Here is a 24,161-nt window from a genome sequence, read left to right on the forward strand (position 1 = left end):
AAGGGTTTACTTCCACTGTAAGGGTTTACTCCAACTTTATTGACAGTTCCAGTTAACCTGCATGCAGTATAGGTACAGTATAAGTATGGTATAGTCTTGGCACAGGTGCAAGGTAGATTTGGTTCAGATGTGGTAAAGGTTAGGTATAATGCGGTATAGGGTTGGTATAAGTGCAGTCTAGGTTTGGAATAAGCATGGTATAGGGTGCAATAGAAGTCTTTGGGCTTGCTTGGCTTTATCTCTCCCCCTGCTGGCCAGAGAAGAATGGTGCAGCATAATTTCAGTATCCAGAGCTTTTTTCTCAGAGAATACAGTAGGCGCAGGAAATTATCCTCCTTAGCCAACTGCCCACCCAAACTCCACCCACAATCCCACCCTAACCCCTTTTTCCTGGGGAACACAGGTAAAGCAATGCCAAATAATGGGTATGGTCAAGGCTCAGAACTATATTTTACATACCACACGGCTGAAAAAAGCTCTGTCAGTAGAGGGAGAAAAGAATAAAAGGCAATGTCTCCTTCTCCATATTGATGTAACCCAGCATCTGGATATAGTTGTGACCAAAACAGAGACAGAACAAGTCAGCAGATAGCACCAATGCGATAGTTACAAATGAGGCCACATCGAGGGCCCTTTCACACTACTCTGCAGCAAAATCGCGATAAAAAGGAATATACGTTTTTACCACAATTTTGCTTTGTTTCAGATGCGTTTCTGGTGCCATTTTGGGTTGTCTGCACCTGTGAAAAATGGATGTGACTCAAAAACACACCAAAAATGCAAATCACGACTTTGCAACAATTCATATTTATTTCAATGGAAAGCTGCGTTTTTAGTGCGGTTTTCAACACCGCACCAAAAATGCAGCATGCGGGTCTTTTCAAAACGCACCGCATCCACAGCGCAGTTGTGTGAAAAGTCCCATAGGATTTAAGGGGAAAATGTTTTCTTGTGTAGCAAGGTTTCCAGGCCTGTGGCCTGATGTGGGTCTGCCATTAGTACCGGAATCCTCTCAAGCCCTTGTGAGCGGAGTCCCCAGGTGCGACAATTGAGACAGTGACAACTCCGGCATCTTTGTTTGTGGTTTTTATTGTAAATTAAGGGGATTAGAGAAGGGAATGAGTGGGATACTCCTCTTGGCTTGAACTAAATTACAATTGGGACTTGATCTTGGAAAAATGCCTGTTGGCACTTCTTTGACACTGGCCAGCGCCAGCCAACGCTCACTGACTCTGCGAACACTCTGTAAAACAGAAGTGTTGAATCCCCAACCTATAGTCCTGTAGATCCAAGACTGAGAATTGTAGAACTCCTGACACTACTTAACTGTGTAAGTCTTTGAATAGTTTTCCCCCGCCTGGTACAGCTTGTGGTAGTATTATGTAGAACTCCAAATAGCTAACACTGTAACTGCCACATGCAATACAATTCAGGGCCCAGACTGCAGGTGCCCCCTTTGCTCCTTGAACTCTTCATGGTCCACTGACTATTTACCCCCTTCACACTTCAGGGTCCGCAACCTAGGTACCCCTTTACAGCTAGCTGACACTGGATCCCCGAACCTCTTCCGGAGTGGTCCCCTCTGACTCTAGGCAGACCCCCAGGGGCAATCCTCAGTACTCACGATCTGTGTAGGCTTTCCTGGGACTGGACCTCTCTCTCTCTCCACAGGCTCTCGGCACACCGGATCCCCTCAGCTCAGCTCAGCCTTCTCTGGACTCCCAGACGACACTCCGCGACATCCACTTCCTCAGACAGGAGGAGAGACAGCCGCACTCTCCTTCCTGGGACTCTGCTCCCGCCAAAGACACCGTGCCACGCACTTCCCCCCCAAACTTATACCCACTCCCAGAATCCTTTGCAGCTTAATCTGCCCTCTGGGGTAGTTACAAGCTGGGATGTGTCCCCTGATTGGGCTTCCCACACTGCCCTATGAGAAGCCTCTCACAGGAGCCAGTGGGGATACTTCTCCCCTCCGCAGGCACATCTGGAAGCCCTGACACCCTACCTAACAAATCACAGCCCTGCTGTTAGGCAGACAAGACCCACTATATCTTTACCTAGCACCTACCTGTAAAGTGCTACACTTGTGTTTTTCTTGCAGAGTAAAAACGCAGGAAAAACGTATCAGTGTGAAAGGGGCCTTAGTAACTTCTTACTGTCCAGTTTTCTGAGATGGAAAAATGGGCAATGTACAGGCTAAAAAAAAGCCTCTGTAAGACAAAAAGAAAAGCTCCATAAATATCCATTTGGGGACTACAGCCATCAAAGTGTTACTAAACCAAGGAGCCTGCATTCACTGTATCTGGTCTCCCACAGTACAAAGAACATGGAAATGCAATAGTTTTAGTAAATATAAACTACTAAATACCTTTTTTCATCAGCAGTATATAGCAGTCTTGTGACTTCTATCAGTGTCTGAGTAAAGCTTGTAGGAGGAGTTTTCGGTTCTATCAGGCTGCAGGACCCTTGAACCTCTGTCTGGACAGTGCTGAATGGCCCTGTACTGATCACATTCACTCTCCCAAGAAAAAAAAATAAATAAAAAAAACTCTCTAGCAATACTCAACAAACTGAGCATATGCAGCTTGTCCACCAGCCTCTGTGCTATCAGGAGATGGATTGAGGTCAGTGGAAGAAGAGGAGGATCAGAGAAGACAGGATCAAACAGCCTTTTTAAACAAGGATAAACCCCTTAGGTTCCACAGTGAGTATAACAAGCAAGCTTTACTGCATATACAGACTGATTTTACTGTTGTGGGTTTAGTAACACTTTAAAACTCTATGAAAGTATTTTTTTTTAAAAAAAACCATGTTGCACCAACTTTGCAAAGGATAAAAAAAGATGGTGTATGTAGGGGTTGGTCAGCAAATTACATACAGTATGTCACAAAAGTGAGTACACCCCTCACATTTTTGTAAATATTTTATTATATCTTTTCATGTGACAACACTGAATAAATGACACTTTGCTAAAATGTAAAGTAGTGAGTGTACAGCTTGTATAACAGTGTAAATTTGCTGTCCCCTCAAAATAACTCAACACACAACCATTAATGTCTAAACCGCTGACAACAAAAGTGAGTACACCTCTAAATGAAAATGTCCACATTGGGCCTAAAGTGTCAATATTTTGTGTGGCCACTATTATTTTCCAGCACTGCCTTAACCCTCTTGGGCATGAAGTTCACCAGAGCTTCACAGGTTGCCACTGGAGTCCTCTTCCACTCCTCCATGACTACATAACGGAGCTGGTGGAGGTTAGAGACCTTGCACTCCTCCACCTTCCATTTGAGGATTCCTCACAGATGCTAAATAGGGTTTAGGTCTGGAGACATGCTTGGCCAGTCTATCACCTTTACCCTCAGCTTCTTTAGCAAGGCAGCGGTCATCCTGGGCGTGTGTTTGGGGTCATTATCATGTTGGAATACCCAGTCCCTGAAGGGAGGGTGGTCATGCTCTGCTTCAGTATGTCACAGTACTTGTTGGCATTCATGGCTCCCTCAATATACTGTAGCTCCCCAGTGGCGGCAGCACTTATGCAGCCCCAGACCATGACACACCCACCACCATGCTTGACTGTAGGCAAAACACACTTGTCTTTGTACTCCTCACCTGGTTGCCGCCACACACACTTGACACCATCTGAACCAAATAAGTTTATCTTGGTCTCATCAGACCACAGGACATGGTTCCAGTAATCTAAGACAAAATAAGACAAAACAGTGCCGCGCAAAACAAATGAGGAAATTAAACAAATCCAGAAAATGTGTGCAATAAATACAAAGTGCAACAGTGCTAAATATTATAAATGTGAACAAATGAAATAATATAGATTAAAAGTAATATTCACAATAATAAAAAAGTATGTAATGAGGTACAGTGCCACAATAGCAAATAACTGGAAAAAGAACACAGATTATGCAAAGTCCATGAAATACTGTGAAACCAGATGCTAAGGTGCAGAAATGAATGCAGGAAAGTCCAACACCATAAGTAATAACACAATCCTGACGGTCACCACGTGCTCATATAAGGTGATTCTCTTACCAGAACTTTAGACCTCCTGTTACGGAAGGTCAACCGAGCTGAGAACATGGAAATAACCACCCGGATAGGGTCCACACCGAAGTCCCGCACCAGATCCACCACTTAACTTCATCCAGAGTATTGTATCCTCAAATGTTTAAGTGCCTTGGATAATGGATGATGTTATCCTTCTCATTCTTCACTATTCTTCTTCCAGCAGGTTGTTTTGGTCAGTATGTTCTGAACCCAACTTCTGAAATGATGGCAAAACCGGGAGAGACTTTAATTTATAACCTCTTTTATGGCCTCTAGCTTTTGGCAAAAAAGGTGCAAATCGTGCAAACGATGATAAATCGTGCACACTAAAATGAGTGAATGTGACGAGACCAATCTTGCCACTGGGCGTTGGAGAAGCCTGGTTGCTTGCCTCCTGCAATATGACTATGGACCTAGGGGCTTTTACCCCTTTAAGACTGTATTTGGGCATGAAAACGTGCCTGCGGTCGGTCAGAAAAGGACTTCCGTCTAACTTTTTAACCCCTGGAGGGATTTCTATGATTTTTGGTTATGTTTGCATTTGAAGTATGCTGATTCTGAAAATGTAAGTTTTATTTGAATGTGATGCATATTTTAGAAGTTATGAAAATGTTGCTTTTGGCCTGAGGTGGGTTTGCATTCACCTATTGTCGGGTGTGCTAAGTATTCCTGTTCCATTCTTACATGCTAATGACCTTGCATTGTTCTGGCCAGGTGGCTAGATAATTAGTTTAGTGTTATTTTGTGCCTGTTTACAAATCTATCTGCATATGCTAATGCAATGAGACTCACATTACCTGATAGTGTATATAATGTGTTTGTGTGGATTTAATAAACAGTTCTAAGTCAGACCACTGCTTGAACCTCACACGGAGCCTTGTCTCGTTCTTGGGGGGATTCACTGTATGCTGTTGGAGACTGATTGCTAGGAGTGTAAGCTGATGTATGCTTTTCCTGTTCGTCTGCTAGCAGCTATTCGTGAGGTTCCAGGTTGGAGTGCTATTTTGTATCCAGTTCGGGAGTTTAAAAAACGGATTTTAACCCCTTGTCTGCTGAAACGGTCCGTTACATTTGGTGGCAAGCGGCAGGATCGTTCTCACAGCCAGAAGGACAGCTACAGGAGGCACCATTCCATGGATTTACAAGTTGGGGGCAACGCATGTCTCAGTACAGCGACCCTTAAAGCAACAGGATGGAACCAGCAGTGGAGTACAGATACTCTCTGAGAGAATATGACCGTATGGTGTGGTTACGGCTGAACTTCTTTGGACCCAATCCACTGGAGAGATCCAAGTGGTTCGTGAAGAACTTAGTGTTCGGGACTCTGCTAGACAGGGCAGCGAGAGAGGGCCAGCTGGCACGTTGGGAGGAACTCCAGCGGCAGGTACAGTTAAGGGAAGAGGAGAACCCAGTCTCCATTCCCCAGCGGCAGCCTGATTTATTGGGAATTGGGAGCCCAGTCTCCATTCTCCAGCGGCAGGCTGAGTTACAGGGGGCAGAGACAGTCGGTCCTGTCGCCCTGCAGCAGATTGATTTGTTGGGAATTGGGAGCTCAGTCTCCATCCCACAGCAGCAGAGTGTCCTGCAGGAAACAGAGAGCCCAGTCTCCTTTCCCCAGCAACAGGACACTGTATTGGGAGCAGAGACAGTCGGTCTCCCTCCCCAGGGGCTGGAAGTATATTTGGGAGAGGAGCTTGTTACCCCCTCTCCCCATTGGCAGAGTGATATCCAGGGAATTGGGAGCGCAGTCTCCATCCCTCAGCAGCAGATTGAGTTACAAGGGGCAGACACAGTTGGTCCTGTCCCCCAGCGGCAGATTGAGCTATTGGGAATTGGGAGCCCAGTTTCCATCCCACAGCAGCAGCTTAACATACCAGGGGGAGACAGTAAGCCCCCCAACGGTGCAGATGGGACCGTGGTCTCTGCACTCACAGCACAGGGGGTAGGGACAGTCGGTCCTGACCCCCAGCAACAAGGCTGTTTAGCCAAAGGGGAGACAGTCGGTCTCCCCCTCCAACAACCCGTCTCCAACCAGGCTACTTCTGTGGTAGCGCTGGCACCAGGGCAGAGTACCGCAGGTCTCTGCCCACTCAGCAACCCACCAAGGCAGTCTGCCAGTCTCTCACACAGCCAAGGTGAGGCACCTGGACATGGACAAATTTCTCTTCTACCCAGGTGTAGCAACCAGTTATTTTGGGTGGGCTGTACTGCTGTCTCTGTTTTGTGGGTGGGCTGTTGGACTAACAAGGGCACTGACCGGCAGAAGGTCAGATACCCTGTTAGTCTGTTTGGAAAAGGGGAGAAATGTGACGAGACCAATCTCGCCACTGGGCGTTGGAGAAGCCTGGTTGCTTGCCTCCTGCAATATGACTATGGACCTAGGGGCTTTTACCCCTTTAAGACTGTATTTGGACATGAAAATGTGCCTGCGGTCGGTCAGAAAAGGACTTTCGTCTAACTTTTTAACCCCTGGAGGGATTTCTATGATTTTTGGTTATGTTTGCATTTGAAGTATGCTGATTCTAAAAATTTAAGTTTTATTTGAATGTGATGCATATTTTAGAAGTTATGAAAATGTTGCTTTTGGCCTGAGGTGGGTTTGCATTCACCTATTGTCGGGTGTGCTAAGTATTCCTGTTCCATTCTTACATGCTAATGACCTTGCATTGTTCTGGCCAGGTGGCTAGATAATTAGTTTAGTGTTATTTTGTGCCTGTTTACAAATCTATCTGCATATGCTAATGCAATGAGACTCACATTACCTGATAGTGTATATAATGTGTTTGTGTGGATTTAATAAACAGTTCTAAGTCAGACCACTGCTTGAACCTCACACGGAGCCTTGTCTCGTTCTTGGGGGATTCACTGTATGCTGTTGGAGACTGATTGCTAGGAGTGTAAGCTTATGTATGCTTTTCCTGTTCGTCTGCTAGCAGCTATTCGTGAGGTTCCAGGTTGGAGTGCTATTTTGTATCCAGTTCGGGAGTTTGGTGTCCTGCAAGTAGCTGTGCCTGTTTCTCAAAAAGGGGCATATCGCCTAAACAGATTTTAACCCCTTGTCTGCTGAAACGGTCCGTTACAGTGAATATAAATGCAACTGAAAATATTTATACAGGGGCCACCCTGTATGCAATGTTATAAAGTGCTGAGTGTGCAGAAGTAAACACAATAAGATATAATTGTATAGAACCAAGTGAAAATAAATCGATTGTTACTAAGCAGATATAAACAATAATCGCTTAATAAAGTGCTGATGGCGTTTTCCTGTTATCAGAGGAATATTGCACTCTCCAGAGGTGCACTCTAACAAGTCCACTATGAGTGATCTAGTGGTATCCTTTGTGGTGACAAGTGCCTTCACCTCTCCACCCTATGTGATTGGGTCCTCACCTCCGCTCCTGTGACCTAGCGGCTAAGCATAGATCTAAACGCATAATATTGCCCCTCAAGGGCCACCTTTCCTGGAGCCAGGGAGTAAGCGACAGTCCCTCAGAAAAACGTCACTCTCTGGACAACACCCAGGTGGTTGTAACATGAAAAGAAGGGAGACTCGAATAGTGCTTTTACCTCTTTAAATGTATTCCATAATAAAAAACATATAGACAGGTACTCACATTTAAAAGGTGCTTGCAGTGCACCAAACTAAAAATAGCCTTTCTTAATCAGCGTGTGTGATGGTAACCAGGCAGAAGTGGAAGATCTGTAAAAGCTGCTCCTGTACTTCCTGGATACAGCAGAAAACCGTCCGGGCCCCTCCCCTACGCGTGGCGACACAGGGTCATGTGTCTTCCTCAGGGGGAAAAATATATGATAGGGTGGAGAGGTGAAGGCACTTGTCACCACAAAGGATACCACTGGATCACTCATAGTGGACTTGTTAGAGTGCACCTCTGGAGAGTGCAATATTCCTCTGATAACGGGAAAACGGCATCAGCACTTTATTAATTGATTATTGTTTATATCTGCTTAGTCACAATCACTTTATTTTCACTTGGTTCTATACAATTATATCTTATTGTGTTTACTTCTGCACACTCAGCACTTTATATCATTGCATACAGGGTGGCCCCTGTATACATATTTTCAGTTGCTTTTATATTCACTCATTTTGGTGTGCACGATTTATCATCGTTTGCACGATTTGCACCTTTTTATTATTGTGAATATTACTTTTAATCTATATTATTTCATTTGTTCACATTTATAATATTTAGCACTATTGCACTTTGTATTTATTGCACACATTTTCTGGATTTGTTTAATTTCCTCATTTGTTTTGCGTGGCACTGTTTTGTCTTATTCTGCTTTACACATATGAGAGAGTGCTGTGCCCGCTGCATTACATAGAATTACAATACCCATTTTTGCTCGCAGGATCAACACTTTAATATGGTTCCAGTAATCCATGTCCTTAGTCTGCTTGTCTTCAGCAAACTGTTTGTGGGCTTTCTTGTGCATTATCTTTAGAGGAGGCTTCCTTCTGGGACGACAGTCATGCAGACCAATTTGATGCAGTGTGTGACGTATGGTCTGAGCACTGACAGGCTGACCCCCCACCCCTTCAACTTCTGCAGCAATGCTGGCAGCATTCATATGTCTATTTCCCAAAGACAACCTCTGGATATGATGCTGAGCACGTGCACTCAACTTCTTTGGTCGACCATGGCGAGGCCTGTTCTGAGTGGAACCTGTCCGTTTAAACCGCTGTATGGTCTTAGCCACCGTGCTGCAACTCAGTTTCAGGGTCTTGGCAATATTCTTATAGCCTAGGCCATCTTTATGTACAGCAACAATTCTTTTTTTCAGATCCTCAGAGAGTTCTTTGCCATGAGGTGCCATGTGTAACTTCCAGTGACCAGTATGAGAGAGAGAGATAGCACCAAATTTAACACACCTGCTCCCATTCACACCTGAGACCTTGTAACACTAAGGAGTCACATGACACTGAGGAGGGAAAATGGCTAATTGGGCCCAATTTTGACATTTTCACTTAGGGGTGTACTCACTTTTGTTGCCAGCGGTTTAGATATCAATGACTGTTTGTTGAGTTATTTTGAGGGGACAGTAAATTTACACTGTTATACAAGCTGTACACTCACTACTTTACATTGTAGCAAAGTGTCATTTCTTCAGTGTTGTCACATGAAAAGCTATAATAAAATATTTCCAAAAATGTGAGGGGTGTGCTCACTTTTGTGAGATACTGTATGTCCCCAACTGGACCTAGAAAGATACAAAGATGGAAAGATGTCTGTCCTACAGCTGTAAAAGTCAATAATTTTTTATGATTTTATACTTTATTTTTTTTCCAAGGTAAGAGAAGTTGTGCTGGAGAGACTTTGGCTAAAATGGAACTGTTCCTCTTCTTTACAACACTGCTGCAAAACTTCACCTTTCAGGCTCCACCTGGAGCAAAACTGGACCTTACAGGCGCTGTTGGCTTCACAACCCCTCCACTGAAGCATGAGATCTGTGCAATCCCTCGCAATTAAAGTAAACTGGCAATATATATATATATATATATATATATAAATAATAATTGTGAACAGGGTTTATTCTTTTCAAAAGGAATGCTTTTGACTTGTAGAAATGTGGTACAATATGGAAACCTCCTGATTGGTGAAGATAGCATGTTGTAAAACTAAACAAGATGAAATAATAAATTGTGAAGATGAATGCCCCAATTTCACAGCATTGCTCAAGACCTGCGCCTCTTGCTGTCTGCGGATGCCCAGTATGCCTGCTCAAAAAGTCTGTCTCTGCTCACTATCATAAGATACTGATGAATATTCACCTTCATGAGATACTCATGAAAAAGGCCACTCCAATATCTGCTCTTCCAGATACGTTTATTTGGCTGTCAACAGTACAACATCATACATGCATCCATAGTGTCCCCTCTAGACCAGCCCTACTTAATGCATTTCACCACTACTGGCATGCAGTTATAGCGTTTGTTACCCCAACACTTCATATTCCTGATATGAGACTGCTTTACCATGTACTTGTATGTACTTGTACTTGTCCTGTTATATTTGTAATGCTTCCTTTATGTGAAATCCCTGGTGTTCCTGCCAGTCCCCTTGCTTTCCTACTAAAAACTGACCACACTAAGCTGGAGAACACATCATGGTCAGTTCTCTAGCTATGCTGGGAACTCAGTATGCTCTCCTCCAATGATCAGACTTGTCCTGACACGCCGCTGCACAGCCATTCACTGGGAAGCTCAGTGTGCTGCTGATTCTCCTCCCCCAGCTTATGCAACTGAGAACAGAAGGAATGTGATCAAAAGAATCAAAGATTCCTGCGAGCAACCTTCCTGTCTTAGATTTTTAAAAATGCCGCAAACACTTCACTTCTCATAAAGTGCAAAGAGCTAATAAATATATAATTAGTGTTGCGCAAAAAAAAAATCTATCCAAATGTGTAAAAATTTAAAATATGTAGCAAAAAAAATAAATAATAATAATTATATAAATATATATATGTGTCTAACCCTGAAGAAAAAGATTCCAATTTCATAATCTTAAAATGCTAGATCATAAATAAGATCCAATGATGAAAAGTATATATAAAAAAAATAAAAAATAAAAATATATAGTTGTGTACAGTGCGATTTCTAAAAATAATATAAATATATATATGTGTATAACCCTCAAGCAAAAGATTCCAATTTCATGATCTTAAAATGCTGTATCATGAATAAAATCCAATGATGAAAGGTAAAAAAATATATACAGTTGTGTACAGTGCGATTCCTAGAAATGAATATGAATTGTGCTAGAAAACAGTGCAAAGTGCTAAATCACAAGTGTGTATCACAATAAATCCTTGTGCTTAAATATACTGCATATCAATCCATACAATGCTATAAATGATAAGTAGTATCTGTGGTAAAATAATAAATATAAAAGTCCATGCGGTAAATAGCAATCAAGTGTCCAATAAAGTCTTTTGTGATAATCTGTGCAAATAAATCTTCTATAAATGCTCAAGCCACCAATTCGTGGCGGTGTCCCCAAACCAGGGGAGTGACCGGGGTGTCACAACTCACTCCTAATCGTGCACCCTCTTGTGATTGGGCGCTCACCTTATGTTAGATTCAATTGGGCTCAAATGCTGGATATCAAATGGTTAACGCCTCCAGGTGATCATATCCCATATATCAGCCACTTTCTCCGTAGTAATCAGCATATCATGAAAAATATAAAAGCTCACAATGGTGCTTATACCTTTTAAAAACCTTTTAATTTTATTAAAAATGTGGTAATGCACTCACATGCTTTGGTGCATCCATGCACCTTTAAAAAGCCATCCACGTGTAACAATCTTTAAAGTACCGTTGTGGTATAGTGGGAGTCCAACAGCCTGACAGTCTCGCAAATCTCTCAGCGAAGCGCTCCGTCCGTCCTTGCCCTTCCCCTACGCGTGACGACACAGGGGGCCACGTGTCTTCCTCAGGGGATTTGAAGAACAGAGGGAATGTGATCACTTCTAAAAAATGTATTTTACAATCACTTTAGGCCAGTATTGATGAAACGCGTTAAGATGAGGTGGTCCCTGCGTGGGCACACTAGAGATGCAGTTGTACTGTTGACAGCCAATACCAAAGGAAACAAAGCCACCTACTGACAGAAGGGAGGACCGACAGCCAGGCTAAGCTTAGGGGACACTGAACAAACCACAGACTACAAATTAGCACTGGCCAAATACAGCCATTGAGAACCAAATTTAGATACTCCTGCACAAGGCAGGGTGGCTACAGGATCATCAATGGAACCTAACTATATTAATCACAGTTGGTCATCTGTTCATACAGTATATATTTTTTGACTTGTCAGGAATGTGCTGTATCTATACAGACTTGAAAAGTTACTAATAGGACTGCTGTAAAAAAATGCGTCTGCTCAAGTAAACAAAAACCTTTTAAATTGCAGAAATATAGTTAGCACTTGTGCCTTGCTTTGTTGGCATCCCAGGTTGTTGGCATGGTATTCTCATATTCACTTGAGTCTCCCTAAAAACAAGGTTGTAGGTAAGTAAAAAGGCATAATGAGCCAGGGCATAACTCCGATATAACTGTACATCAGCAGAGCTTGTGACAAGCCTTTCCAAAGGGTGTTTTAGAGTCAAACTTAACTTCTCGCACTTCTACAATGCTTATCCAATCTCTCAGTGCAAGTATCAATGGGCCTACAGCCAACTGCTTCTGCCCCTTTTTACCTCTGCTCTCAATATTTAAAAGTTCATTGCACTGGTAAGCAAACCCCCTCTTAGAGGTATAGGGGCAACATCTAAGGAAACATGGCAACATCTAGGGTAGACATGTTAATAGGTGACTTAGCACTAGAGATGGGTGAACTTCAGAACATTTCAATCAGTATGGGTTTGGCCCAACCTCAAAAGTTTTGATTTTTTTAAGTCAATGGATAATTCTGAAGCCAATGCAAATCGGTACCTGTCCCCATACAGGGCAAAGTCACAGTCTTTTCAAAAGGGCCAACTGACACCCTAATGCAAGAAGGCAAAATGATGCCAATCTCTCAGACAATTCTTGGGCCTAACGATTGGCTGCTAGGCCTGACACTATCACCTGGCACTGTTCTCAAAGGAAGAATCATTGAGGATGTGCTGGTGTAAAGTTGGCCACAGATGGATTGAAGTTTGGCTGGTTCAGCAGGGAATGAATTTCAATCCATATGTATGGCTGTTTCCGTTCATGAGAAGTTGATCTATTGAATGACTTCTCACAAACTGGTTTGTTGGCATTTTCTTTTTGATTAGCGGTGCAGTCAATTGGCTGCTGTGCTGATCAGTGTAATCTGACAGAAAAAGCTCTATAAATATCAACTTGGGAAACACGGCCATTAAAGTTTTTGTAAAGGCTAAAGGTTTTTTTTTACCTTACTGCATTCTTTTTTTAACCTGCCCATTGGCATGGTGGTAGAGTCTGACCTATAACAAGTGGGGAGGAGTAAGCAGAGAGTAAGCACCCCTTCCTAACCCCTCTGTATGAATTTGTGAACTTTGAGGTTCTCTATAGGAATGGACTTTTTCCATTTATTTAGGAATAAAACCTCCAAATATTTGGAAAGGAACTGTGTTACTAATATGTGATGTTGCAGTTGTGTATCATAATTGTCATTTGTGCCATGTAAAAATTGTTCAATAAAACAGTTTAAGAAAAACAATCTTGCATCCATGTAATAAAGCTGAGTGTAATGAGCCATTTGTGAAACAAGTGCAAATTTTTAAAAACTGCAGGCAGTCGCATTCAGAAGTAAAGTCTTGCACCATTGTCCATCAAGTAGATGGAGTTGACAGTAGGGATGAGCTGAATATGCCTATGTTTGGTTCTGGGAAGTTCAGCTGAACATATCAAAACTTTGGATTCTGAATCCGAACCCCACTGAAGTCAATGGGAGACAAATCTTTCAAATCAATTTTCTTCATTTGTAAGGGTAATTTAAAAAAAGTTCATGGTCGCCTGGGCACTGTGCATGTTTTTTTTTTTAAATATCATTTTGCAGGGAGCAGTCAATTTATTAATGCTTAGAGTCGGTTCACACTAGCGCGACTTGTCAGGCAACTTGTCAGCCTGACAAGTCGCGCTCCCTCGCGGTCCATTGACCGCTACAGGACTTGTTCTAATAGGAGCGACACAAGTCGCTCCGACTTAGAAAAGGGTCCTGTACTACTTCGGGACGACCTCGGAGCGACTTGCATAGACTTCCATTATGTGAAGTCCCTGCAAGTCGCTCCGAAGTTGTGGTGCATGGTAATGCAAAAGTCGCCCCCGAAGTAGTACAGAGTCGTGTTGCCCCAGTGTGAACCGACTCTTAAAGTGTATCTTTAAAAAGTTACATATAGAAAAAGTTATCTTACAGAACCTGCTTGGGGGTCCCCTAAACCTGTGGCGGTGCATTGCCAAACAAAGTAGTATAGCCAAAGTGACTTTTACAAAAAAAAAGTAGTTCAAAATCTAATTAATTCACATTTCCCTGCAAACTTTCTTTATTTTGTAAATTATGCAATGGGGACCCCCCCCCCTCAAAGTACATACCATCTAGGAGGATTAGGGTCTGCTGTGTATTTTGGGGGGTCCCTATTGCATTATCTACAAAATAAAGAAAGCTGGCAGGCAAAAGTAAATTCATTGTTTTTTTTTTCTATATGTCACTTTTGCTATACATTAAAAAAAAATTACATGGGATACCCCCCAATTTCAATACCAGACCTTTCAGATGTGGTAAGGTTTTAAGGGGAAACCCTGCAAAAAAAAACATTACATCGGTCCCCCCCAAATTCCATACCATACCTATTGGATATGTTACAAATTTTAAATGGGAAACCCAAGCATGGGCATCTACCACCGAAATCACTACCAGACCCTTAATCCAAGCAAACAGTCTGATAGGTAAGGAAAGTGGGGGAAGCCATGCTGCCCTCCCCTTCTAAGCCACATCAGGCCACACATCCTCATTAATGGAGGGCCCATATTGTTGGGGACAAGGACCTCTTTCCCACAATCCTGACCCAGTGGTTGTGGGGGTGCAGATGGACTTAGCAGAATGTGGACACCCCCCTTAAAATAAGGGGGCCCTCAGATATCTGCTCCTCCCCTATGTGAATAGGTAAAGGGTACATAGTACATTTGTCCGAATACCCAAATAGCCAGGGTTTGGTCCAAACTGTTATTATTGAACTATAAGCTGGGTTCACACTTATGCAAATTGAATGCGGGTTTCCCCACATCCAATTCACATGACAGGAGACTGTGACCAGCTCTTAAAGGATCCAGTTCACACATCCCTGGGGTGGCTGCGGAGCGGTTTGCACAAGGGTCCTGTGTGTCCTTGGCTCTGTTTAATGTCTGAATCAAGCCAACAATTCAGGCCTGATTCATCCCTGAAACAGAGAACAGGGACGCACCGAACCCCCTGCTGTAAGCCGTATCCGAATTCAGTGTGAACCCAGTCAAGACTCTTAAGGTCATCCCTAATGTTCAACTAACACCTGGGAAAATTCCGATAGCAGCTGGTTTTTACATCACAGTATATAAGGCCTCTGCAAGAAAATGTGTAGTGATCCTATCCAGAACTAGAGAGAGAACCATAAAAATACTGTACTGGGAACAGAAGGGACAAAATAGGGCTTTGCCACATTGTCCCTGCAAAGATGCTTAATGGCTTAACAACACAAGTAATATTACCAAATTTGTTTAACCACTTGCGCCCCGCCCAACGTACATATACTGTGGCACTCTCCCGCTGCTGGGCAAAGCGACTTACCACTACGTCACTTACTCAGGCTTCTGTGGGGGGCGAGCACGCACTGCCAGTGGCACGCTCCCGCCCCCCGCTCATTCCGTGGGGAGCCAGCGCGTGTGACTTGCGGCTCCGATGGCCGCTGGCCACTCGAGATCTCCCGCAGCTGAGATAGAAAGACAGACAGCTGATATAAACACAGCCGTCTGTCATTCTCCCTTAGATCATCACTGAGGCTATACGATCCTGCTATATAGGATCGCATGTCTCTGTGATGATCTCACAAGCCACGCCCCTTGACGGTTAGAATCACGCCCCTAGGGACACACTTAACCCCTTGATCACCAGTAAAGTTAACCCCCTTCCCTGCCAGTGTCATTTTTACAGTAACAGTGCATATTTATAGCACTGATTACTGTAGTAATGTCACTGGTACCCCCAAAAGTGTAAAAAATGTCAGTTAGGGGTCCAATCTGTCCGCCACAATGTCGGAGTCCCGCAAAAATAAATTGCAGATCGCCGCCATTACTAGTTAAAAAAAAAAAACAATAAAACTGACATAAATCTTTCCTGTAGTTAGTAATAACTTTTGCACAAACCAATCAAAATATGCTTATTGCGATTTTTTTTTTTTTACCAAAAATATGTAGTAGAAAACAAATTGGCCTAAAATGTTAAAAAATTTAGATTTTTACATTTTTTTGAGAATTTCATATAAAAAAATGTGAAAAAATATTGTTATTTTTTCAAAATTGTCGCTCTTATTTTGTTTATAGCGCAAAAAATAAAAACTGAACAGGTGATCAAATACCACCAAAAGAAAGCTCTATTTGTGGAAAAAAAAAGGATGTCAATTTCATTTGGGTACAGCGTCGCACGACCGTGCAGTTGTCCTGTAAAGTCACGCAGTGCCGAATCGCAAAATAGGGCTGGTCGTTGAGCAGCCAAATCCTCCGGGGCTAAAGTGGTTAAAGGGTAACTTCCTTTTCGTAAGGCCCCGTTCACACTGGGGCGATCCGACTTCCAGGGGCGACCTCCGAGGTCGCGGTGTGAGCAGCGCGCCGTGACCTCGGAGCGGCCGCCACGGACTTCATAACACTGAAGTCTATGACGGTCGCTCCGGGTCGCCCCAAAGAAGCTCCGGACCCTTTTTCTAAGTCGGAGCGACTTGTGCTATTAGAACGGGTCCGCAGCTTCCCTATGGAAGGCGACCTACGGCGACCTGTGAGGTGACCAGGTCGCCTCACAGGTCGCCCCAGTGTGAACGGGGACTAAGGGGAAAAATAACAAACAAAGGAAAATAATATAGCATATACAATTGAGACACAAATCATATTGTAATTGAATGTTATACAAAATTAACTTTCCTTTTCAATCTGCAGCCACTGTCATTTTCTGAACATGCAATACAATATGGCTACCTGTAGCTGTTCTGTACACAGAATGTATACTGACCATATCCCAGAAATATCATTTCCTGCTTGGGTGATTGGCTCACTGATTTTCCCAGAAGTCTACACTAAGATACAAGTCAGATTTCAGGCATTCCCTGGAAAAAAATGTCATTTTCGGTGAGATACTCCCAATAGGAACACGTCCAAAGGGATGCAGACACAGCAGATTACCTTATTAGTGCTCTGCAGGTGCACAGCTGGTTCATAATTAAGAAACCACTCCCATTAGACTCACTTTCCCACATGGGCACAGAGGAACAAACGTGGATTTCTGCAGAATAACAAAAGGTAGGAATCTGCAACAAAGTTTGTTAAAATCCCTGCAATGTACAGCGATCACCCAGAGGGGAATGTTTTTTTCTCAACAAAAGAAGAGTTACTCTTTAATTAGTGCAAAGAAGAATGCTGATGTGCAAAAGTGTAGTTACCCAAAGAAACTCACATTTCAGTCTTTAATGAAAGCCTTGTGCTTTGCTTTAAAGTGGAACTGAACTCAAAAAGTAAAGATTTGCTATGTTGCATGGGGAATTTAGAAATATTAGAAGTACAAAAGCAGTCTTCTGATTAATTTACATTTTCTTTGGAATTCCGCCTGAGAAAGAGCTGTGCACTTTCTGGTATGTGAGGATGCTGTATATCCGCAGTGTTAGGCCTTCCTTTGGCACTGAGATTTTGAGTGAAATTTGGTGATGTTTCCACTGTGCTGCTCATTATTCTCCTTGCTGGAAGCTCTGACATAATGAGGCACAGGATCTGCCACTACCAAGATGGTTGCCATCTCAGAGAAAGATGAACAGCAAGAAGGCCATTGGCATTGATAGTGACTAGTTCTTTGACCAGTGCCTGCCTTTTTTGGACACTGGTTAGCCAGTTCTTTTCCCCTTTATAGATGTTTCTTGCATGTTACTACTTGTCCATACACATTAACTTGAAAAGCCCAAAGAAAATTAAAGAAGAACTCTTATGATCCTTTAAAAATAAAATAATACAATTCCTTGTGAAAAAAGGTGTATTTGGTTAATTCTTTCAATTTTGCTACTCCCCATCTCCCTCGTTTGTGGGCATTAGGCTGGCCATACACTGGTCACTACTGTGTGGGTGTTCCTGTCTGCCCCCTCTCTCAACATCCTTTGATTGAAAAATTGAAGGAGCCAGCCAGAAAATTGTCACCCAAATGACAGCTGTATCCAATTAGATAAAGCCATTGTTCGGGCGTTCCAAAAGACAGTGTCTTTTTACAATGTATATGCTGTGGGCTGAATGTAAACAAAAACCACCCCCTTGTGCAATGAGTGTGCCTGCCGGGTCATGTGCTGATGTCAAAGTATGGTGGTCCGGAGGGCTGATTCACAGGAATGCCTTCCGCTGTTGTGCATTAAGCAACGCTCTTTAAAGCATGATATAAAATGCATTACCAGGCCATGAGTTTAGACAGCCCATTCATCATGAATAGGTTGCCAACAAACCACAATGGAAAAAAAAGCGAAAAACCCTTTTTTCAAAATGCAGCCCACCACAATGATGCTTATGAAGTGCCTCATATTGTGGTCCAACCTTTTGCTTAAAGTGTTTGTTACCCTAAGAAAAAAAAAAATGTTGATCGTGTTTTCTTAAAGCATGTTATGCAGGACAGTGCTTGTGCTGTGTAATTTGGCCCCCTGTATCACCTGAAAGACCTGGTTGATCCTGCCTGGTGCTCTTCTCCCCTTTGTAAACTAACCATGGTTTATCATGGCTGCTGAGCCCTGACACCGTTGTCAGTTTTACGTGACTCCATCATCCGCAGCTCTCCTCTGTCCTCCTCTCCCCTCCCTCCCTGCCTGTCAGCTAGTAACAGTGCCCGCCCCTCCTCTCCTGCTCTTGAAATTTAATTTAAATGTTCATACAATTCTATGTATTTAATAAAGTTAGGTGCCCCAGTGTCTGTGCTTTATAAAAAAAAATGACGTTCTATACCTTATTTCAGAGCGCTGCTCAACGATCATGTGACCGGCCGCTTCTCCCCTCTCACCTTCTCTCCTCCCGTCTGACATCAGCGGGGGATTCTCTGCCCCTCCCGCTGTAGCTGTCAGATCGAGAGTGGGGAGAGTTGGCCAGTCATGTGAGCACCAAGAGGCACTCTGAAAAAGGTATAGAACGCCATTTTATTTTATAAAGCACAGACACTGGGGCACCTAACTTTATTAAACACAAAGAATGGACGGAGGCAACAAAGTGTCTTAACAACCACTTTAAATACTTTCCAGTCCCTATACAATATTTGCATATATTGTCTCTGAACTAATATTCTAATATTTATTTTAAGATAAAACCTACTTCATCTCTCCCTCTTATCTTTTGGCCTAACCAAGCTGCTTAAGTACTGTCCAGACACTGTACAATATTTGAAGCGATTGTTTCCCAGATAATACTTTATTTATTTATTTTCTTTTTTAATTTCAAGATAAAACCTGCCTTGTCTCTCCAATTTACATTGTGATGTCACAAAGCTAACTACACTGCTCAAAAAACTTAAAGGAACACTTTGAAAACACATAAGGAATTTTATTGCAGCAACTCAAAATAGTAATCAGTAGTTTTTATGGCCCCCATGTGCTTGTATGCAAGCCTGACAACATCAGGGCATACTCCTATTGAGATGTCGGATGGTATCCTGGGGTATTTCCTCCCAGATCTGGACCAGGGCATCACTGAGCTCCTGAACACACTGAGATGCAACCTGGCGGCATCAGATGGACAGAAAAACATAATGTCCCAGACGTGTTCAATTGCATTTAGGTCAGGAGAGCGCGGGCGGCATTCAATGGTATCAATTCCTTCATCGTCCAGGAACTGGCTGCAATTTTTGCCAAATGAGGCCAGGCATTGTCATGCACCACGAGGACAATGGATCCAAGGATTTCATCCTGATACCTTTTGTTAATTTCAATAACACCAAAGTAGCTGAAACTGATTAACCTCTGCTACTTAACTGACCAGATCAATATCCCAGGAGTTTAAATGACTCAATGCTATACTTTGATTAAAAAGTGTTACTTTATTTTTTGGAGCAATGTATATACTGTCCACCCACTGTACAATATTTGTCATTATTGTCTTAGAAAATACACTGTAATGTTTATTTAAAAATAACATTTGCCTTGTCTCTTCATCTTACATTGCAGCCTTACCAAGCTGCTTACATACTGGCCAGCCACTGTACATTATTTGTCGTTATTATCTCTAAGGTGATTTTCAAGATAAAACCTTGTACTTTCTATGTGTTGCCTATTGAATTGTTCATGTACTGTCCTTATGCTAGCCAATTTCAAACAAAAACAAACAGGGTCTATGTTGTACCAAATACCTCCCACTTCTTAAGAATAGACTTCACTGTGCTTCTAGGCATTGATAGCCTTTGAAACTTTTTTGTCCATCTCCTGACTTGTGACTGTCCCCAACCTTATCCCAGAGACCCCGACAGTACCTTGCCACCCATAGTTGATTGTTTGCTTCAGTTGCACTAACAGTGACTGAAATGCTCCAGGAAAACTCTTTTCACGCTCTTTTTAAAATGACTACAGCTGATCACAGTTGAAAGTCTAATGGCTTTGTGTGCGATCGAGAAGGTGATTAGCTACACCTGATTAGGTTTAAAATTCATTTCTTGGAGGATGGTAATCCTTTTTCCTACTCAGTGATTAGGTTTTTTTAATTTTATTACAGCTGGATAAAACAAAAACTGTATATTTTCATTTCAAAGCAACAAATTTGATTATTTTAAAGGGGGGTTATTATTTTCTATACCTACTGTACTATGTTTGTTCACCAAAGCACAAGCAGCTAAAGTTTGAAGCCTACCCTGCATCATCTTTAACGTGAACCTCATCCCTAAAGCCCTAGCCATGGAATAGATAAGTGTTACAAGCCTCCACAATATTCTGCTATGCATCATATGTGGCATGATTACAAGGGATACTTAGGCATGGCAAATTCATGACAATTACACATGACCAACATAAATTTCAACTCAAGTTTCTTTTCATTTTGGATAGAGTGACGAATAGATATGATTTCAACCAGATTTATTTCTGTCTAAACCCATTTGGAACATTTCCCACCCTTTCTGCTCCATGACACCTGTACACAAACTAGCAGGTGTGGACATCACCAATACAGGAATGCCTGGACAGCAATAAGAACATTGTCAGAGGTCCCAACCCTTTACTGCTTTAGTAAAGGTTTTTGTGTACGCCCCCATTGCAGAGATTTCCCACCACCTCCTATGTTGGGCCTTTAGTTTTGAAAACACGACAGCTTGGATGTATTAAAACTAATTTTAGGGAAGTATTATATTTCTGTGTTCAACCTTTTGTACTTTGGTTCACCATACAAACTCCTGGCAAGCTGTGGGTATAGTTACACTATTGTTTATACATTCTATAGCATTCATACAGAGTAAAAAATAATAAGTCACGGTATACTTTGCTGTGAATTTAGGTAAGAGGTGAGCACTGCAGCTTTAGGTATGTTTATACAGTTTATACATTTTTTTAAACCATTACATCATGTTTTTGAGTTTTTTTCAATAGATGTGGGCAAGGCCTTGCTAGATTGAGGGCTTATATTTATTGTAAGATATATAAATGTGTTCTGAAAGGTATTCTCCATTACTTCAGATGAAGACTGAGAACAAGGACTGCAAAACAATCCTCATGTAAAAGGTAAGAAGTAGACCAGGTCTAAATGGTGTTAAAATCATTGTGGGGTTTCATGTGAGGTGCGCAATACTTGGGCAGGGTTTCTGAAAGCTACAGAGCTTTTAAATTAATACAGCTAATACATATGGTTAATACTTGTCTAATGCTTCATGAATTTGAATGACACTTTAATTCAGTACATGGGGAATGCAGTTGCTGACCACCTTCTAAAAAATGAGTTTTCCGTCTTTGGCTTCAACGAGTCTCTGATGTGACCATGCGACACCCATGCTGCAGCACTTCGTATATAAAAATACAAAGAAAAAAAGTATATTTATTACTGTATATTCAGCCTGATTGCAGTACAGTAATAAACTAGATAAATTAGAAATAAAATAAATATGAAGGCTTTAATTGGACTTTAACCGCTTGCCGACTGCTCACAGTATATTTACTGCGGCAGTCAGCCCCTCACAGGCAGAGTGACGTAGGTCTACGTCGCTCGCCTGTGAGGCTCTGGGGAGCGAGCGCGCGCCCGCGGAGGCGCGCTCCCGCTCCCGCGCGGTCACGGACCCCCCCGCGCCCGCGGAGGCGCGCTCCCACTCCCGCGCGGTCACGGACCCCCCCGCGCGTGTGACCAGCGGACCCGATGTCCGCCGGTCACTCGGCGATCGGCGGGGGAGAGGGAGAATGTCAGGCAGCTTGTGTAAACAAGCCACCTGTCATTCTCCTCGCTGTAAAAACACTGATCACATGGATCTACTATGTAGATCCGTTGATCAGTGTCCTTACAGCTCAAGCCACAGCCAATCACAGTAGAAAGCACGCCCCTAGGGACACACACAGCCCCTCCCTCCCAAATAAAGTTAACCCCTTCACTACCAGTGTATTTTTACAGTAACAGTGCATATATATAGCACTGATTACTGTAGAAATGTCACTGGTAACCCCAAAAGTGTCAAAAATGTCAGTCAAGGGTCCGATCTGTCCGCCCCAATGTCGCAGTACCGCAAAAAAAATCGCAGATCACCGCCATTACACGTTAAAAAAAAAAACACCAAAAATGACAGAAATCTTTCCCTTTGTTAGTAAACGCGATAACTTTTGCGCAAACCAATCAAAATACGCTTTTTGCGATTTTTTTTACCAAACATAGGTAGCATAAAACAAATTGGCAGAAAATTTTAAAAAATTTTGATTTTTACATTTTTTTGGGGGGGAATTTCATATAAAAAAATTTGAAAAATATTGTTATTTTTGCAAAATGTACGCTCTTTTTTTGTTTATAGCGCAAAAAGTAAAAATCGCACGGGTGATCAAATACCACCAAAAGAAAGCTCTGTTTGTGGGAAAAAAAGGACACCAAATTAGTTTAGATACAGTGTCGCACGACCGCGCAATTGTCTGTTAAAGTCACGCAGTGCCGAATCGCAAAATACCCCCTGGTCGTTTAGCAGGAAAATCCTCCGGGGCTTAAGTGGTTAACAGACTTTTTTTACTTACCGTATATCCTTGCAGGGCACTGCTGTTTTCCTGTTGCTGTACTCTGTATTGAAAGGTGAAGGGTGTTTCAGGCACAATGCAATTTATTAAAGAATAACACCTTCACTCCATTCCCAGGAATGGTGGTAGCATATAATAGTTGTGTGGCTTGTACGATTTTTTTTTTTAGTTTACCATAACACAGAATTTAGATTATTGGATTGCACACACACACACTAGAACATTGTTTTTAGTTTTGCCTAATTTATATCTTGTATAGTGCACCACTAATGTATATTTGGACATTTAATATCTAAAGCCAAGATGTTTTTTTTCTTCTTTATTGTAGGGAAGTCTTAGAACCTTTATTAGTATTTTTATGGCTGTTAGTGTACCATTCACCCTCCCTATTTGTTGTGGTGACCATGGAGGTGGGTGCTGTAGCCCGTAAACACATTGTCTGCATTTTGGGCCACACACTTGTACCTGCTCCCACATGTCTGTTAAATTGGGGCCTGCAGCTGTGTTCATACAGTCTCTGTATCTCCATAGAGTAACATAGGTTGCGTGCATACAGCTCCCGGGGGCTGCAGTAACATAAACAAACTTCCCGAAGGTGATGAAATTATAACAGTTGTCACCACAGGTGAGGGTAATTCATCCAATAGGAACACCTTTTCTAAAGACAGCTGCCTATTAGGGGATCTTTTCTCATTTTGGAGAAATTTCTTTTCACCCCCAGTTGCCTCTATATCACAGAAAGAAAAGGGAAATTTCCGCAATGGGACATACAGTATCTCACAAAAGTGAGTACAACCCTTTACATTTTTGTAAATATTTTATTATAGCTTTTCATGTGACAACACTGAAGAAATTACACTTTGCTTCAATGTAAAGTAGTGAGTGTACAGCTTGTATAAGAGCTGGTTCACACTGGGGCAACTCAAAGTCTCCCCGACTTTGATTCACCCGGTGCAGCACGACTTCATCGCGGCTTGCAAACGACTTCTCTAATAGAAGTCAATGCAAGCCGCTCTGATGTCGCCCCGAAGTAGTGCAGAAACCTTTTTCTAAGTCGGAACGACTTGAGTCGCTGTGATTAGAACTGTTCCATTGCACAGAATGAAGAACGACTTGTCAGGCGACCAAGTCTGGCGACGATTTTAAATAAACTCAAGACTGGAGGTTAGAGGCCTTTCTTTATAGCATTCCTT

At 42.5% G+C, this 24,161-nt stretch overlaps 1 protein-coding gene across 2 annotated transcripts in view; it reads left to right on the plus strand.

Moving 5' to 3' along the window:
• The window catches only part of LOC309549045 (cytochrome P450 2K4-like), a 76,623-nt gene extending 66,996 nt beyond the window's left edge, over positions 1 to 9,627 (plus strand). Inside the window, exon 9 of one of the 2 annotated variants that reach the window (XM_082249007.1) lies at positions 9,379 to 9,627. In XM_082249007.1, the coding sequence (XP_082105133.1) occupies positions 9,379 to 9,525 (147 nt within the window). In that variant the 3' untranslated portion in view covers positions 9,526 to 9,627. The remainder of the gene's footprint in view (positions 1 to 9,378) is intronic. The other variant, XM_082249006.1, reaches the window with a different exon arrangement.
• Positions 9,628 to 24,161: the final 14,534 nt, after the last annotated feature.

The sequence above is a fragment of the Pelophylax lessonae genome (genome assembly GCF_965119305.1).
Source record: "Pelophylax lessonae genome assembly, chromosome: 3".
NCBI lineage: Eukaryota > Metazoa > Chordata > Amphibia > Anura > Ranidae > Pelophylax > Pelophylax lessonae.